Below are 19,108 nucleotides of genomic sequence, written 5' to 3'. Positions count from 1 at the left end.
ATAGTGGCAGTCAGCCAGATGGAGCTCCGCTGCTTACAGCATCGCCGCCAGGCCAAGTCCCTCATCAACTATCATGGTTAGATAATATCTTTGGATAAGTTTGAAAGAATTCTCAACAAAATACCACCCAATTTTGAAAAGGAATCAACAGAATCACAAATAATTTAATTTGATTTCTTACACTATGAACCTATGGAATGAAACCATGGTCTCCAGATTCTAAGCCCCTAGGTGACTTAGTCCTGGGTAAGACTTTAGCAGCCTTGGAAGTTTGACCCTGTAAATAATATTGCTGCTACTTCTTGAGGCATATGCGGGTTCAAATATTAAACTCCATTTACAGTTGGCATCCAAGGCCTACCTAGTTGCTAAACAATGAAACCACAGAGCTTTGAGATTCATTTGCATTAAGTGATAGGTTTCCTTTTAACAAATGAGCATGATGCAACCTCAGGAGGCACATTTTCTGGTAAAAGCCGCTGCGCTCCATACGTCAGCACTACTAATTTGTGCAATTGCTTTGGGAGTAATGAACATATTTTGTTGCTGAAAAAGTGTTGTCTAAAAAATAGCAATGCACACCAACGTTTGGTAAAGCAGACATCTACATTTTGTGGAACATTATTGGTAGATTAGTTAAGTGGGGTCATAGATGTATACATGTGTTTGACAAGGTGAAGTGCTTAGGGGTGGTTACTCTGGGGTTCCCAGTTTGTGCTTTCCTACTCAGTGTACCATAGAAGTACTAGTTGGAGAGAATGTAGAAATGGCTAGTAAGTCTTAACTTATTTGACACAGTCGGACAAAGTTTGCTCAAAATTGTTCCTTTTTTCTGGAAATGATGTATTGTGGTTCTGCCGTTCTGTGACGAAAATCAAATAACACTGCGCTCTGCATGTCTTGGATAAGTGTATCTTTGGGAACTGAAATTGGTAAACTAAAATTCTACACAGTTCAGATACGTAAATGAGCATGGTTGATGGAAGGCTGAGAAAAAAGACATTTGAATAATGGGAAAACTGAATTTCATATCTTTTGACTGTACACACCTCTTTCAGAGCCTACCAATTTGGACCTTGACCATATAATAAATTACATTGATAGTCTATGGAACACAGTTTGTGTGGTTTGGAATATAGGCAATTCAGAACATGTTCCACACAAAATCGCACAATTTTGTGATAATGTGAAAAGTTTTTCTGCAAAGGACATTGAGAAGTTTCACTAATGACTAATTTGTTAATGGAGATGATCTGAGTTTGCCAACTTGCCATTTAAATTGTCAATTTGAACCTACCCTCCCTCCCCACTCTCTAAAGGTTGTAATGTTCAGATCTTGGCTATGGCTGGTACCGATTCATTTGTGTTGGCAGACTCTGGTGCCATAGTGAATCCTTCTCCACATTGTGAGTTTGATCTACGGAAGTGGAAAAAAGACTGCAACAGTTGCATTTGTTCCTATGGAGAGAGACTTGCACAGGAGAACTGTGATCTGCAAAAGTATGAGCCAGTTCTGCTGGCAAATGTCTGAGTAGGACATGTGGCAGCAAATCAGATTTATTTATTATTTTAAGCTTTATATAGAGCTTAATCACTTAATAAACATGACAACACTTTGTGTCCCAATTGTAGAAATGTTGTTTAAATTGAAATCAATGAAGGACAACAATGAATGAACACATGAGTTCTAGCCAGATTTAATATTGATGACCTGAAGCAATACAATTGTTATACAGTGGTTAATTTAAAATACTGCAGTAAATGGTACTTGTGTTTGCATGAAAGTGATTTGACAACAGCTACGTTTGTCAGTAGTGGTCTGTCAACTTAGCAACTACTAAGCAGGTGGGTTGACTATTAGGTAGGTCTACACAGGTTCAGTTTGTGTGGTTGACCCGCTTGCCAGTTGTCCAATCCAGGCCCATACAGGTCAACCAATGTCTGTGGAGATAGACCCAGCTCAGCTTGGGTGGACCCAGATCCAGGTAGGCAGACTCATGTCTGTGAGTAGGTGGTCTGTAATATACGCAAGATAAACTTATGTGGAAATAGCCCCTATTCATATGAGCGGCCCAGGGTCTGCTGAAAAAGCACAGAAATGGAGTATGCCTTCTCAAAGTATATTATCACAAAAACAAAGCTATTGACAAAAGAATCTTAAGTTTAGTTTAAAAAAATGTTGCATGGTTTGTTGGGCTTTGTTAGTATGCTATGATAGAAGCCAAATATATTCCTTAAAACCACCTTAAGCTAGGGCACGTAAAAGTTACATTATAAACCTCACAGGTCACACATCTTGGTATTCAATGGAACCTTAATATTCTCCAAATGACAAATATGACCTTGCATTTTATCACCAATGACCTCAGTAATTATATCATAATGTGATATATTGCACATGTAAAATTAGGAGATTTCAGGATTTTTGTGCAAAGCAAAAATTCATATATTTTTCCAAATAAAAGTAAATTTACTGTTTTGCCTGTAACAGTCTTTGTAAGTTAACATGGTCCTAGGCGATAAGCTAGTGTATCAGACAGCCGCATTGTTTTATTTCCAGCGCCTCTTTCTCCTGACCTATGCTAGGGGGCGTGCATGTGGGATAATTTGGTTCAAGAAAAATAGAGGATTTGAGTCCTGGAAACAAGCATGGCCCCTTTACAAATTCTGACTTTCATGCACCTCGCTGACAGAGCAATTCAGGGCTCTTGGACATCCACCATCTCTTCAGCTCCTGCTGAAGGGTTGTGTGTTTTTTTTGCCAGACATTCTAGCTTCAGATATGTTATTTTCTTGAAGTGGTGCATGCTTTCAAAAGACAGTTTACTGCCTCCCTCCAGAGGCTATCAATAACTTTATTTGCTCAATGGCTTCCAGGTAGTCCTCCAATATACTTTCTCCCGACTGAGTCTGTAGGAACTTCATATGGTTTTTTGTCCTGAAGTCCTGTAGAATTTTCATTTTGGAGTCTTTGTTTGAATAACTTTTTGAGGTCATTAATAATTTGAGGAGTCATTGTTGTTCACCCACCTTCTGCTGCTCCTGTTTTTGCCAGGAATTATCAGGGTTTTGTAGTGGTTTCTATTCATGTTGGCAGTAAATGGTGGTGAGAATCGGAATTTGCCTAGTTATTATGACGGTAAGTTCCAATTCTATTAAGGACACGGAGGCGAGGATTATGCTTTCTTCTCTCTTCGCTTTATTCTGAACAAAACACAGCAGCCAGAGAGATTTTATCGTAATCATGATAATAACAATACAAAAAAACTACAACTCCCTACAACCAGGGAGGCATACTGTAACGTAGTCCATCATTTGTGTCCATAACCATATACAAAGTCCTCTGTTAACTTCCTCCCATCATCTTTCTTCGCGCATGTCACGCCGTCACATCATTGGTCCGGTTTAGATCCGTCATTCCCTGAAAGAACCAAACAAGGAGGTCAGAAATTGGAAACAGACGACTGTATGTAACGCCGCAGCAGAGTGTCAAAAAAATATTCAGGTCAAGAAGCCCAAAGCTTTAACAAAGAATACAGAGAAAAAAGATTACTTACAACCATACGGGCGGGTTCGCACCAACGGTGCCCCGGGCGGGATAATCCTCGTCTCAGTGTCCTTAATAGAATTGTAACTTACCGTCATAATAACTAGGCAAATTCCGTTTCTATGTCAGGACCGGAAGCTTCGAATTATGCTAGTTCAAAGCTTACTTACCACTAACTGTGCCATATTAACTACCGGTTTAAAGTAAAACCTCTTGAAGATAGAGTCCGAAGACCAGTCCGCCGCACGCATTAAATCTGCCAGACGCGCACCCAGTGCAAATGCCTTCGAGGCCATAGCACCTCTGGTAGAATGGGCACCAAACTGTTTCGTGTCAATACCAGCCTCTTGCATAACCCATCGCACACACCTCGCTATGGTGGGAGAAAAGACCGCTTTGTGTGGTTTCTTGAGGGCAATCAAGAGTTGTCGCTCGCCCGGAGGGCGGAGTTCCTGCGTTAAATCCTCGAAAGCTTTCAGGCAGTCCACCACACAACTTAGGCGCGTCCCGAAAAGCCGGGTACGAAATTGCTCTTGTATGAGACTTAGTCCTGCGACCTATCGTAAACACAACCCCGTCCGGGGAAAAGGTCCGTGCCGAGAATTCCAAGGCACGAACATCTGAAACTCTCCTGCAGGAGACCAAGCATAAAAGCATCGCCAGCTTGGAAGCTAATTCTTTCAAAGATAGGTATCTATTAGGTTGCCAAGAAAGAAACAAATTCAAAACCCTGGTTACATCCCAAAGGACGGAATAACGAGGTTCCGGGGGTAACGATAATCTTATGCTCCGTAGAAGTCTGCAGACCATAGGATGTTCCCCAATTGGTGCGCCGTCCAAAGGAACATGACCGGCTGAAACCGCTGACCCGATAGCATTAATGGAGCGATATTCCAGACCTTCCGCCGCCAGGTCGGCGAAGAAATTTAGGAGGGGAACGATTCCAGCGACCACGGGATCCAGATCCCGTCGAAGACACCAACAAACCCATCGTGACCACGCGGATCAGTAACGCTTCGTGGTACTGTCCGCCCAAGCCTTTGACAGGAGGGTCTCAGCCTGTTCCGAAAGGCCCGGCAACGACCACCGTCGCCTGAAAGCTGCCATACCAGGAGTCGGTGTGTCCCCTGTGTGAATAGATGATGAGGCTCCCCGTCCCGGTTCCGCAGAAGTTGAGGATACAGGGGGAGTAGGATTGGAGAATCCCAGGAAAGTTCCAGAAGAACCGGAAACCACACTTGAGATCTCCAAAGGGGAGCTACCAGGGTCACCTCTGCACACTGCCGCCGGATCTGGGCAGTCGTTCTCGTTATCATTGAAAACGGGGGAAACGCATAACCGTGTTCCACCCTCCAATCCTGAAGGAAGGCATCCGTGGCAATAGCCATCGGATCCGGCCTCCAACTGAAAACGGGAGGCAAAGAGATCCACCGAAAACGGACCCCCACAGAGTGTTCAACCATCGGAAGACCAGAGGGTCCAGCTTCCATAGGCTGGAATCCTAAAGGTGTCTGGAGTGCCAGTCCGCTATTTGATTGTGTTGACCCGGGAGATACTCCGCCGTCACCGATATGTGGTGATCCAAGCAGAACTCCCCAAATCTTTCGCCAGGTTCGCCAACGTCTGAGAACAGGGCCCCCCCAATCGATTGACATAGCGGACTGGGGAGATGATGTCCATTTTCAAAAGGACGCAAGACTGCACTCTATCCTTGGTCCAACAGCGTACTGCGAAAGAACCCGCTAGCAATTCTAAGCAGTTGATATGAAAAACCTGCTCGTCTACTGACCAAACACCTCCGGTGGAAATATCTCCGCACCGGGCGCCCCAACCCAGTCTGCTGGCGTCGGACTCGATAATCAAATCCGGAACGGAGCCGAAGATCGCGCGGCCGTTCCAAGCCTCCATATGGGTGAGCCACCAAGCGATTTCCTCCTTGGCCTCTGCGGAGAGCGGGACCACATGATCATACGACCGACCCCTCCGGAGGTGGTAGGCCTTGAGACGCTGCAGGGCCCGGTAATGCAAGGGACCTGGAAAAATCGCCTGGATTGAGGAAGACAGAAGGCCCACAATTCTGGCCAAATGACGCAGGGAGATAGTTGGTTTGGACACTGTTCGGCGGAGCTCGTGGCGAATCTTCGCCATCTTCCGAGACGGAAGACTCAGTCGCTCGAACGGAATCCACTACAAAACCTAGAAAGGTGATTGACTGCGAAGGATGAAGGATGGACTTCGCCGTGTTGATAACAAACCCCAGATCCTGTAAAAGAGATACGGTTTGTTGGAGCTGAAGCGATAGGGTTTGAGGAGACTGGGCCATTAGGAGAAGATCGTCTAAGTAGACGATCTTGCGAATACCCCGCGCTCGGAGAAACTCCACTGCAGGATGCAGCACCTTGGTGAAGCACCACGGCGCCGATAAAAGTCCGAATGGAAGGGACGTGAACTCGTACACCAGACCCCCCCCCCCCCCCCCCCCCAAGAAAACTGCAGGAAACGTCAGTGGGGCGGATGAATGGGAATTACCAGATAGGCGTTCTTCAGATCCAGACGCGCCATCCAATCGGATGGCCGCAGCAAATCGCGCAGCAGATGGATCCCCTCCATCTTGAAATGGCGATACACTAACCAAAGGTTGAATTCTTTGAGATTGATTACGGGCCGTCGACCCCCATCGGCTTTGTCTACCAGGAATATATTGCTGAGAAAACCGTGCGGATGCAGAGTTGAGCGGCAAATGGCTCCTTTGCGCAGCAACTCGGAGACCTCTTCGTCGATCAACTGTGCGTCCTGCGGGCTGAAATGAAGCGGGCGAGGCCACGTCTCCTGACGAGGGTTGTCTAGAAATTCTATATGAAAACCCCGAACAGACTGAAGGACCCATGCATCGGACGTCAACGCCGCCCAAGCCTCTTGGAAGCACGCTAGCCGCCCCCTTATAAGAATCCGATCTGAGGGAAGGACACTTACCGTTTGAATACCCGCCTCCGGAGTTGGACTTGAAACCTCCTCGGCCTCTAAAACGTTGTCCTCGCGTTGGATAAAAGTTGGTGTAGTTCGCGGTCGAATTATATTGGCCACGGCCAGAGCCTTGTCCCCTTGAAGGGTTTTGCAGGACCCTACCTCGACCGGCCCTACGGAAAACCCGCTGGGTAAACACTCTTAATGCTAGACTGGGCCTTGTCCAGCGATGTCCAGGTAGATACAAACTTCCCCAGTTCCTTAAAGGGTTCGCCGAAAAGACCCCCTTGATCAACAATGAGCGGCGACGCTCAGTTGATAGAGCGCAATTCGCGTTCCCCATAAAAATGATGGCGCGCTGGGCCCAATTAGACAAGACCTCAGGGGAAATTGTGGAACCTGTCACCTTAGCCTCCTCCGCCATGTCCAAGATTTTAGCCAATGGACCGACGGCATCAAGGAGTTTGTCCTGACAGGACCGCCAGTATCTATCAATGCCCTTCCGGGGATCTTTGACATATTTCGCTAGAAAGGTGGCCATTTTGGAATCTAACTCTGGCTTAACCGCGATCTTATCCGGCAAAGAGGGTCTCGGACACCCTGCCCTCAAGCAACTCCGTGCCTCCTTCTCCAGAGGTTTGCAGAGACGGTTTTCCAGGAAAAGAAACAACCTTATCCCCCGGGACCCAAGCTGAGGACCGAGGATGCAGAATATCATCGGGATTCAGCATGTCAGCATCCTCCTCCCACGCCGCCGAAGAGGCTGTCGGAGTTGGACGCCAAGGACGGGATGAACCCCCTTCCTCATCGGTATCCCCCTGGGTATCATTGTCCGTCGCCGGGGATGGGGGATCTGGGATATCCTGGGGCGGAGCCTCCGATGGAGCGAAGGGAACAGACGGGATTGCCTTCGCCAAAAACGCCGACTTAAGGCGCGCAAAGGCATCTACACCCTCAACGCTGTTTTTTGGGGGGCGGAACTCTCTTGACCTTCTCCAGGGGTCGGCACAATGCCCGCACGCACCGCCGCCAACCTATTACACGCCTGCACTATCCTGTCAGAGAGGCGTTGTTCCATAGGCCCCACTACCTCATTAACCACCCGGTAAATGGAGTCATCCACTGCATCAAATAAGTCATCATTAAACGGTAGGTACTCCTGCACCTCCTCCTCATAATACTCAGACTGACCAGCCATTACAGTAAAGGCAAGTACTCACAGGGATACACAACTACCACCCAAGGTCCCTGGTAAGAATAGAAGAATACACCTCAAACACGCAGGTCAAGTTTTAGTGCAGGCCGGTGGCTGCAAGGATTAGGGTAGCCCAGAGAGATACAAAATAGGGGCGCACCACAACCCACACACACCCTCAAAGAGAACCTGACCGGGTATCTACCTCCCCAGAGCGTTGGAAAAATGAATGTGTGCCCAGCAATACATGAAACACCCGCGCAATGCGTGGGAATTGGCAAGGTGCATACAGCGCTGTTGAAAGCGCGTCAAGCGCGGTTACAAAACTGCACTACGGACCCCCACTGGGGCGTTCAAAGCTCTGGGGAATACAATCCGCAATGCAGACGTCAGGGTGAGGTAGCAGGGGCAAGGCTCAATGACCGTTACTCTCGCGGCGTGCTCCTCATCTGAAGAGCCGCGCCGCGACAGCAACGAGACGTACGAGTCCCCCTAGCGGCTGTAGATGACGCCGCACCAACAGGGAAGCCGGCCGCATAAGGAGCGAGATGCGTTCCCGTGGCCGGCACGGGGATCTGAAAAGCAGACAGCAATATAGAACCCCACAGCGCTAATAAATAAAGCTAAGCACACAAATCGTTACACCATCAAAATATAACACAAAGCCATGAGAGAAAAACAAAAGGGTACTCATCTGGCTGCGAAGCAGCGAAGAAAGAGGGTGGGAGGAAGTTAACAGAGGACTTTGTATACGGTTATGGACACAAATGATGGACTACGTTACAGTATGTCTCCCTGGTTGTAGGGAGTTGTAGTTTTTTTGTATTGTTATTATCATGATTACGATCAAATCTCTCTGGCTGCTGTGTTTTGTTCAGAATAAAGCAAAGAGAGTATAAAGCATAATCCGAAGCCTCAGGTCCTGACATAGAATCTTCTCTGGTGAGATGGGCACTCTGAGGGACCATGCAGTGAACCTTCCTCGTCTGTGACTCTACTTTGGTTGTGGTCTCAAGTGCAGCTCCTTGTGGAAAGATGGTTTTCTAGGTGCTGAAGATTTTTGAAAGAGAAACAATTGATGGACGGAATGCTGGACAATGCAAACATCCCCCCCCTCCCATCATTCTTTTGCTCACCACACCACCCCAGTTTGGACCCATCCATATGCAAATCAGTCTTGACCTTGTTCCTTATGGGAAGAGTCCAGGCAGATCTGCCAAACCAGGTCCTCCCTGGACCGGAAACAAGCATCCTGGGTCTGGTTTCAGGGCGTCACCCTTCATCAGCCAGGCTAGCTTGAATCCAGTGGTGTAGTGAGCACGGGACCCACGTCTGGGCAAACCCTTCCCACATACGCCGACATATGCAAAAGAAACAATTCATGGACGGAATGCTGGACAATGCAAACATTCACCCCCGGTCACAAGGATCTGGGTTAAATCCATCACTCTTTTGCTCACCACACCACCCCAGATCTCTTGACTGGGGGAGAATGTTTGAATCATTCAGCATTCTGTCCATCATTTGTTGCAGTTACACTTTTCGCCCTAAGTGGGATGGGTATACCCAGACGTGGGTCCCTTGCTCACTGTGCCACTGGATTCAAGCTAGCCTGGCTGATAAAGGGTGACATACCCTGAAACCGGTCCCAGGATGCTTGTTTCCAGTCCAGGGAGGACCTGGCTTGGCAGTTTGGTCTGGACTGTTCTCATGAGGAACAGGGTCAAGACTGATTTGTAAATGGCTGGGTCCAAATTGGGGTGACTTAGTGGGCAAAAGAATGATAGATTTAACCCAGATCTCTTGACTGGGGGAGAATGTTTGAATGGGGGAGAATGTTTGAATCATTCAGCATTCCGTCCATCATTTGTTGAATATTTGTGAGGCAGGATTATGGACAGTTTCTACCGACCCCTTGAAGTCATTGCTTGTGTTCCAGTTTCTTCTATTAAAGGCAAGAGCTATTTCTATTTGGCTCAGAGGCTGTGGCTATTTAGTGGGCTAGGAGGTACTTTAGTTGGTAAATTTGTGGTGTGTGTTTGGGATCCCTGGGCTCATAGGGATTTGGCGGGGGCATGTTTGTCGACAACTGTCTAACTCAGATTAGACTTTTCTTTAACTGGCTTGTGGGTGAGGACAGTTTTTATAGATAGTATCTTTCCTTTTCTTCATATTTGGGGTTGCTTTAAGGAATAATCTTGATGCCTTGCTTTAAGACAATGCCTTTGCATTAAAGCCTTGCTTGTTGTTCAAGAGGTCTCCATAAGGACTATGAGCCCTTCTCTCTACCAGTGTTCGTTGGGTGTCACTTTTCTTCTTTACAGAAGTTCTGCATGTAATTCTTGGCCAGATGGGGCTCTCTGCAATATTCCCACATGGGGACAAAAAGCACTGGAAGTTACCTGAAGTACAAATTACATAGTAAACTTCTTGTACTGAAAAACCTACCCTCCTATAATTCTCTTGGTCTCATGGGCCATTACAGGGGAAAGGAGCTGGGCATGGTGGAACAAGGCGCCATCCAGCCTTTACATTTCTAACCTCTTATACAATACATATATGATCTTCACAACCACACAAGTCAATAGAAAGGAGATATATTAAGGACTATATGTGGAAGAATCACTACAGTAAGTAATCTGTAGGTAATACTTCTCATGGTTGATCACTTCTTGTCACAATGTCTGGATGTGGGCCTTTAGGGCCACAATCAACCTTTAGAGTGGGCTCTGCATTCTGGGGTCATTTTAGGAAATTAATTCAGTGATTCCCTCCAGTTCCTAGTCGTAAAGTGCATGAATGCTATTTTGTATTTCCATTCAGATTTTCTGGATTTGTCATGGGTCCTTTCTTGTATTTTTCAGTCTTAAAGTAGCAGTGCCTCCCATGCCCATGAAGGTACCGATCCACTGCGTTTCTGTGACCAAAGAAAATAGCCATATCCTTGTTGGGCTGGATGATGGGAAGCTGATTGTGGTGGGCGCTGGGCAGCCCTCTGAGGTAGGAAATTAATTCAGCACTGTTTCCTTGAGATATGGGGCTGGGTACATTGAGGCCTAAGTATTGTCTCACACAGCCTCCCTTCCTCTTTTTTTGGTCTTCTGTCTTTTTTGCTCCCTTTTATTCACTTGTTACTTCCTGCATTCTAAGCCATTCATCCCTCTGTCTCTGTCTTTATTCTTATTAATTTCTCAATAACTTTCTAATGCTTATAAAATGTTATCAATATTTCTCGATTAGCTACCCTTGCATCCTTTTGCTCTTAGTTTTTGTTATTCATTTTCCTCTCACAGTCTAATCCCCTAAGTTCTCATTCTCTCAATCCAGCCCTTTTGCCCTCTTTCAAGCTGATCATCTCTCCCAGGAAGTCTTTTGTCACCTCTTCCTCACTCTTTCCACAGTTCAGCTAGTCTCTTCTTTTCCTCCTCAACTTCACCCTTTTACACTATGTGATGTCTGAACGTGTAACATGGGGAATGTCTACCCTATCATATAAATGTAATATTTCTACATTAGTAAGTACAGGCACTTCAAATACGAAGATGTGTCATGGAGTGTTCCCTTACTTCTTGAGGGACTTTACTTCTACACATATTTATTCAACATTGCCACTACTATACACCGTTACTTATCTGCAGCACTTAAAAAATATATATTTTAAGATGTATGCAGGATTCACACTGGTTTCTTGGTAATTTAGATTGCGCATTAAGGAAGGGTTGCAATACACGCAAGCTACCTTCAGTTAGAGACTGAGTATCAAACAAGGCCCCTTTAGAGAGTTCCTAGTTTGGAGCCCACCCTCGATAAAAGAGAATTCAATCCAGAGTGAGAAATGGACTCAGGATGAAGAAGCATGTTGTGTTGGTGGTTGAGGGTCCAGCCTCCTTAAATCAGTAGCAGCAACTCGTAGTATTACGTGGTGGGGAGAGGTAAACACAACAAACAAACAAGTATATATATATAAAAAAGAAAACTTACCTGCTCCTACAGCCGTCACCTTGCTCCCGATCCTCCCGTTCTTGCCAGGAGCCTGCAGCACACTGCGCAGGCTCCCATCTCCCAATCCTAGCACTGCTCACATGCTGGGAATGAAATTCTCAGCATGTGAGCAGTGATGGGATTGGTCTGAGCACCTTGGTTCAGCGCTCAGACAGAGTGGGAGCCTATGTTGGTTTCTCCACCCAGCTGCACAACGCAGATAGGTGGAGAAAGGCTAAGTGCACATGGTAGTTTGGTGGGGCCCAGAGCACTTGGCAGTGCCCCCCTCCCTGGTGCTGCAGCGTCTGGATGAGAGGCCATGCCACTCCCTCGCAGCATGCAGGGCTAAAAATAAAATTATGATAAAAAATATACATTTCTTTTGTCCTACTCCTTTCCTGGCTTTCAGCAGGGGGAGGCCATGTTCCTCCGCCTTAAAGGAGGCGGCCTCCCTGCCTTAAAGAAGGGAAATTATCCTTAGTTATAATTGGTACTGAAATTGCGTCATCCGTGTAATGACTCTTTAAGAATCAATGGCCCATCATACACTTGATGTTTTGTTATAATCAGTGGGAGGTTTTATGATAGACCAAATATTCAATAATCTCCACACTTCTCCTTTGGTTCTTAAATATGAATGGCAAAGTGCACAGAAATTGGGGATGTGGGCAGCATGGGTAAGGTGGAGAAGAGGATGTGGCAGATAATGGATACCTTTGAGTAGACGTAAAGATGGTGTGAGCAGCAAAGGCACACAGAGAATCTTTGGGTAGTGTTAGCACCTAGATCTCAAGGTGATCTCTCCTTGCAAAAGCACAATTACCTTTTATTACCATTACCCTTGTTTCCACTCAATGCAATGGATATTTTCCATCGTGTATGACCAAAGAACTTCTTCATAAACATGGGCAAATAATCAAATGCATATAAATATTTTAGGTAATAACGAGAGTTGTGAGTAGTTTTAAAGGTATTTGTTTTTCAATCAAAATGTAAGATTCTCTGACTCTTCATTCATTAGACATATCAATCAGGTTAAAGAATTGATAGTAGAAAAGACAGAATCAATACAGAGTATACCATACTGGCATACAGAGCATTGCATGAAGGAAAAAATCCCTATTCTAAGAAAATGAGGCACAAATGATGTAAGCCAGAACTCATGAAGAGTTCAAGAAATTAAGCAAGAGTGAGCTTAGCATGAAGCTAAATCAATAATTAATAATTGGAAAATCTCTCAAAGAGAAATAAAACATAGGGCAAATAAGTCTTGCCAAAACCAGTTAGTCAAAGCATAAATTTGGGTTTCTTTTACAAAAAGCTTCCATCTAAACTGCCCTTGTTACCTTACAGCTGATTCGCTTTCCTCTCATTCAGCTCCATCTTACAGAAAGAAGACACACCCAATACAGTCCACATGCACCATTCACCTGCACAGTTTAGGACTTGCAAGCTAATAATGTGGAACGAAGAAAGATCTTGATGTAAGAATGCTTTATGAATGATGTGTCTTCTAACCACTAAGGTCATTCTCCAACTCCTTCTTGCTCTATTTCCTTCAGGTGAAGACAGGACAGTTTTCGCGAAGACTTTGGGGTTCTACCAGACGAATTTCCCAGGTGTCGTCTGGGGAAACAGAGTATAACCCACCAGAGGCCAAGTAGCAGATACCTCCACACTGCGGCTTACAAAGAAGGGAAGTGAACGCCTAAACGGGCCTAAGGACCCATGGAGTTACAACCTGGAAAGGGGTCTGCATGTGCACAATTGAAAATGGAGGAAAAAGGGAAGTTTGGACCTTTGCTTGGCTGCAGTCTGCCAAGTGGTGCATTGTTTAAGCAAGGCCTCCCTGCAGCTCTTGGCTGCCCGCCTACCTCTCTCTCAGGGTCAGCATTCAGAAGGGCTAGAGTCCTCTCTACTGTTCACTGCAGTGATGGTTCCTCACCAGTTCAAAGAAGCACACAGTGCGATGGCCTGAGCTCTAGAGAAGACAGGAAAAGCATTACCAAGGACCACTACCTATGACAGTACGCAATCTGCTGCTTCTCTCTCTTCCTACCTGCGTCTGTTGCCTTAAAGTGGATTTCACATGGTGGTGTCTTTATGCCTCTTGAAATTTTTGTGTGCACCGGATTAAAAGCCCAGAGGAAATCAAGTGAAAAATATTGCTTAACAGCTCGGCAAATCTACCGATCTGCATTGAAACGGGATATAAGGGCACAAATTGCACTACAAACGGAACTGTACCAAAAACGAATGCAAAAAGCTTACTGGTGGTTTATGGGCCTGCATCATAGCTTTTATCCATGTGGTCACAACACTGTAACGTGGATGTTGTATTTTAACAGGTGGTCTTGTAGTGGGTATGGTCAGCGAATCATCCCCAAAGAGGCCATTCAAAAGCCTCCTGCTGTTTCTGCTTTGACTTCTTACCCGGACTGCTGAATGGGTAGAGCTTGGCTCTGTCTTCATCATCGGTTTTCCCGCATTTCCAGCCACCGGCTAGCGCCCTCCTCTCTGCCTTTATTCTTGATTCTAAAACATGATACCATTTCTTAATGTTTTGCACTTTTTTATTTTAGGATCAAACACTGTTGGGGCAACGACATGGCTGCTGTTGAACATCGGAATTGGATTTCCTCTGTAGCCTTTGAGGATTTGCTGTACTTTTGCACCCCCTTATGTACTGTGGCAGATTTTACTCAGTTCTATGTTTCTATCACTGTATGATCATTCGGAATGTATGGCTGATTTTGCTCCATCCCTCCTTTCCTCATTTTGTATTTGTCATATCACTGAATGTCACTTGTTGGTTTGTGAATACTCATGATACTTCTACATTTTAAGGCCTGCACGGTCCCTTCCATTACCTGCTCTATGCGACAATGCGAAGTTTCTGCCTGCAAGCAAATGGGGAAATTACTCAGAAATTCTAGTCTGCCTGGTCAGATATGGGCTCATATCCGCCTCCACCGGTCTCTAAACGAGCCATGAATGTCTTTCAGAGGTGCCTTCCTGTTGGGAATTTGCCCCATGTCTCTGTGGCCCAGTCTATTTCTCCTCTTCCCTGGGTTTACATAGGCATGGCCGTTTATGGTTTTATTTGCATTGCAAGCTGTTGATTTCTTAAGATTGCACTGCTTTCCATAGAGCAGTTTGTATGTGATTTGTTACAATTGCATTTAGGGCTCCTATTCCATATGATATGAAGTTAGACCTTTAGCATTGCCTACTTCTTCAAAGGTGAAATTTAAAGAGCGTGAAGGGAGTCATAGGTCAAATATCCAAAGGGCAACCAAAGCCTCCCAAATGTTGTTGATATTTATCCATTGTGGTAAATGTTGGGTGGGCCAGGTATATGTCTTTCAGATCAGTAACAGCAGTACAAAGCAGATTTGTTATTTTCTTTCCTGTTTTAAACCACTCTGTGGGTTTTGCGCCTTGGAACTTGTGTATTAATGTTGGGGCATTTTTTAGTGTACAGTATTGTTTTATAAAAAAAAAAAAATCAACTCCATTCTTTATTTAATAAGAATTTTGCAGTTTGTTATTGTACAATATCCTGGTTCTGTGGTACATTTTTGTGGGACCACAAGGAATTTTCATTCTCTATCACTGATGAACTGCAAGTTGCTTTGTTATTCTGTACGATATTTTAAGAGCGTGTACATGAATTGGCAATTACGTCAATGGTGGGCCATCGGACCAGTAAGAGTGCATTGTAACGGGGCAGCAAGACAATCATATGTGCATTCCAGATGGGCACATGGATCATTTGGGTGTTAATGTTTCATCCATTAATAATAATAATAAAAAATAAAAAAAGTTGAATGCACTTCCCCACAGTATATTTGGACAGCTGATAATTAATCCCCACTTAAGAGTCAAACCATGGAGTATACATCCATACTGGACAGTCGGACCATTGAGTATGCATCCCTACTGGACATTTGTACCATTGTATGTAGGAGAGGTGAACCAGTATATGTGCGCCCCTTTGAATTATGGGAACCAGTTTATGCCTCTGTACTCTGTAGTAGGAACCATGAGTGTATGTCCATGCTGGAGAGTGGGGCCAGGGATATCGGACCATCATGTATACTCCCCCCATTCCGCTGTGGAACCGTCAGGTGTGCAACCCCAGTGGAAAGTGGATCCTTTAGGCCTTTCAAAAGATTGAGTTATCCCATTATGTGATGGAAGTCTTATTAATAATGCATTCGCTCCTGGCACTAGGGTGATTGAGTGTGGGACCCTACAGACTACTGGAATTGTTGAATCCTATTTGACAGGTCAGTCCTCGGTGTGCTTGCCTACTGGCTCAAGTAGCCAAAGAATGTGCAAACGTGTAAGCAGTAGATCTCTGAGAGGGCATCTATCTTGGTCAAAAAGACCAACAGCGGTGCTTACTTACTGGCCAGTGTAAAACTGTCTATTTCTACTGCTCATATAAATTGTGCATTTATAGCAAACAGTGGAACTACAGGGTACATTCCTTCAATTCTTGGATTACGAATGAGACAACTCTATTGGCCAGTGTTTTAGTGATCTACTTTTGACATTTTGAGACTAGATAGGGCATACATCAATTTGACCAGAAATGCATACACTATTGATCTGGCACGTTCTTTGTACTTGGCATCTTTATATTAAGGATTTACTGTATTTTATTTCTATTAATTGGATAACGTACGTCTGGACCATTTTGGAAGAAGACACAATGTTAACATTTATAAGTGGGCTTCATTCCCAAGACAAGGTTCATCTAAATGTTAATGTGTCTCATTCTTAAGAAGGTTATATAAGGAGTCAGCACATTACTATATCAGTTCTTTTGTATAGCCTTATGCTTTGTGAAAATTGAGTTTTCAGAGTCATTATTAATTCCCATGTTCAGTAGAGCCCATAGTACTCAACACTTTGCTCAGAGGAGGAATGCCAGAGCAAATATGTAAGAGTACTGAGATTCTGTGTGCTAACCCACTCTCAAACAGAGAAACAAATAGGTGGGATACATTGTATGGCAATTTTATATTTCTAAAATAACATTTAGAATTGTTTGAAGGCAGCTTTATCTTGAGCACCACCAGGCAAGGGGAGATCTCTAAATATGAAGCATGGTCCTCTGCAGAAGCAGAGAACAATGACCTGGTAGGCAGGCCGGTCACCCGCTTAACATTTGGTGAGGCCCAGCTGACCATGCTGCTGAATATAGCGATAAAAATAAATTAGCAAATACACTGGACTGTGCCGTGGCCCAATATGTGCCCTGAGAGGGTCAGAGTGGTGGACCGACTTAAGCTATTTGATTATATGTCTGGGGTTCTGTTGAGCAATACAGGACTGCAGGAATCAGTGAATTTCAATGCATGGGCCTTCTAGAAAGGAATTCCAATGATGCAGTCAGCCACAAATAGCCTGTGTGAAAATATCTCATTCAAGGTAACATGCAATATTTGCATCCTGAAAGCCAATTTATTTCTTCCTTATTTTCTTATGTTGGATATCTGTTAAAGTAACTTTTAATTAAAAAAATTATTTTATTTTAAAGAAATGTATTTTGAATATTGTTGTAAGTGTAGAGATTTTGACCTGTATATATTTTTTTTATTCTACTTAGATAGTACTGCATTTTTCCGTTCACGTTGTTCTTGCGTTTAATTTAGTTAATCTAAGAGAATATTCTTGTGCTTATAGATGCTACTAATGGCTCTTGACACAAAGAACATTTTAGCTGGTTTTCTGTGGAAAGGGAGCAGTGCTTTTCTGGTGATGTCCACCTGGTTGCTTAGTCTCTGAACATTGACATTTACTTCTTCTGAAGAACAAAATGGAGTCAGGTGCATTTCTACGGCTATTTGTTATGGTTTTAAAAAGAGTATATGGGGCTTCATAACAGAGCGGGTGTAATCGATGAAAGTATGCACTGATGAACAAGCTCTTTCTTCCAAACAGCTTGTTTGGTCCACAACTTCCAAAATGTTTGCTATGTGAGTTTTCCCCTATTTCATATTTTATTTTTTACTTTCAATTCAAAACAAAACCGTACCTCAAGTTCCATCATGAATAACTGAAGAGCATAACAACATCACCATTTTCATGATTTCCTGTGAACCTGCAACATTATAATTTAAGGATTTTGGGTGAAAGGTTTTACTCATGCAGTTTTACTGCTAATTGTAGACTAAAACCAAAGATATGGCTGACTGTGGACCTTCACAGTCAAATATATTTTGTGCAACGTTTGGCTGCATGGAGTGAGATATTTATCATCATGTGTCGTCATCTTACCATACGCTCCTTGGGAAGGATGCTTTGGGAATGTGGTCCATAGAAGATGCTCTGTTTTAGATCTCCTAGTGTATTGTCTCTGGTAACCTTTTGGTACCTTATAATGGGCTTGGAAAGCAGCTCATTGCTTAGCATTGGTTGGCTTCATTGTCACTCTCATTTGCGTACTTATTTGTCTGCTTCGTAGGCTTTACTTCTTCTTGTTCATGTGTATGCCCAACCCTTCAGCCTCCATTATCCCTGTGCTTTCTCCAGTCCTCCTGCCCAGCCAATAGTTGTCATTGCGTTGATTCCAACTGCCCCCACAGGGCAATAAAGTGATTTGCCAAGAAGATAGCACAATTTGGTCAATTGGGATTGACAAAACCAAACCTCAGTACACTCCACGTCCCATAGCAAAAACTTGGCCACTAGGCTGCATCTGCTAATCCTCTGAGACCCAAGAGACAGTTTACTGCAGATCTTTGAGCACATATGGCACAAGACTGTAGGATGGACGATTAAGTCAATGAACAAATCGTAAAAAAGTTGAAATTAGAATTCCCTGCTAGACTTTGTGGACTGCAGTCAAGTGTAACGCTGTCCTGCCGTGACATTGTTTGAGCGTTCCAAATGGCACCTTAGAATAAAAATTGGAAAACAGCTCACCGGGAATTCTGGACTTTTCAATGTTATTGCTGTTACTATTTGCCCAGTGTTTTTCAATAAGAGAAAACCCCCATTGGAGGAAAGCCCTGACATTGGCAAGTATCTTTAATAAAGACAGTGGTATTCTTTTTTCCATACATTAATTATTGCCACCCAATATTTAAAAACAATGACTGATGAGCACCATGAGGGAGTCCACTTTGAAGCAAATGTGACTCAGGCAAACATAGAAAGGAAACATTCATGTATGGTCTCTCTTTTACTAGCCCGCTTGCCCACTACAAGCCTCCACTTTGAGTTTGGTTTGTCACAGCAGCTCCATGTTCTAGAATTCTTGCCAGCGATTCTGCGTGTACTAGGTGCTAAAGTTCCCTAGATATAGAAACTAGAGCATGCGGAGTCTGAACATAGATCATGCTGTTCTTGAGTTTAGGTCTTACTGAATTCAAAACCTATCATCTGCTTGTTCCAGAAACCACAAC

At 44.3% G+C, this 19,108-nt stretch overlaps 1 protein-coding gene across 6 annotated transcripts in view; it reads left to right on the top strand.

The window, feature by feature from the left end:
* Positions 1 to 15,486, top strand: part of NBEAL2 (neurobeachin like 2) — a 737,578-nt gene extending 722,092 nt beyond the window's left edge. For all 6 annotated transcript variants that reach the window (XM_085628557.1, XM_085628556.1, XM_085628554.1 and 3 more), the window contains 2 exons: positions 10,571 to 10,706; positions 13,250 to 15,486. In XM_085628557.1, the coding sequence (XP_085484683.1) occupies positions 10,571 to 10,706; positions 13,250 to 13,351 (238 nt within the window). In that variant the 3' untranslated portion in view covers positions 13,352 to 15,486. The remainder of the gene's footprint in view (positions 1 to 10,570; positions 10,707 to 13,249) is intronic.
* The last annotated feature ends 3,622 nt before the right edge of the window (positions 15,487 to 19,108 follow it).

The sequence above is a fragment of the Triturus cristatus genome, chromosome 10 (genome assembly GCF_964204655.1).
Source record: "Triturus cristatus chromosome 10, aTriCri1.1, whole genome shotgun sequence".
Classification (NCBI taxonomy): Eukaryota; Metazoa; Chordata; class Amphibia; order Caudata; family Salamandridae; genus Triturus; species Triturus cristatus.
The sequence above is the reverse complement of the archived record's forward strand: the minus strand, read 5'-3'. Positions and strand labels throughout refer to the sequence as shown.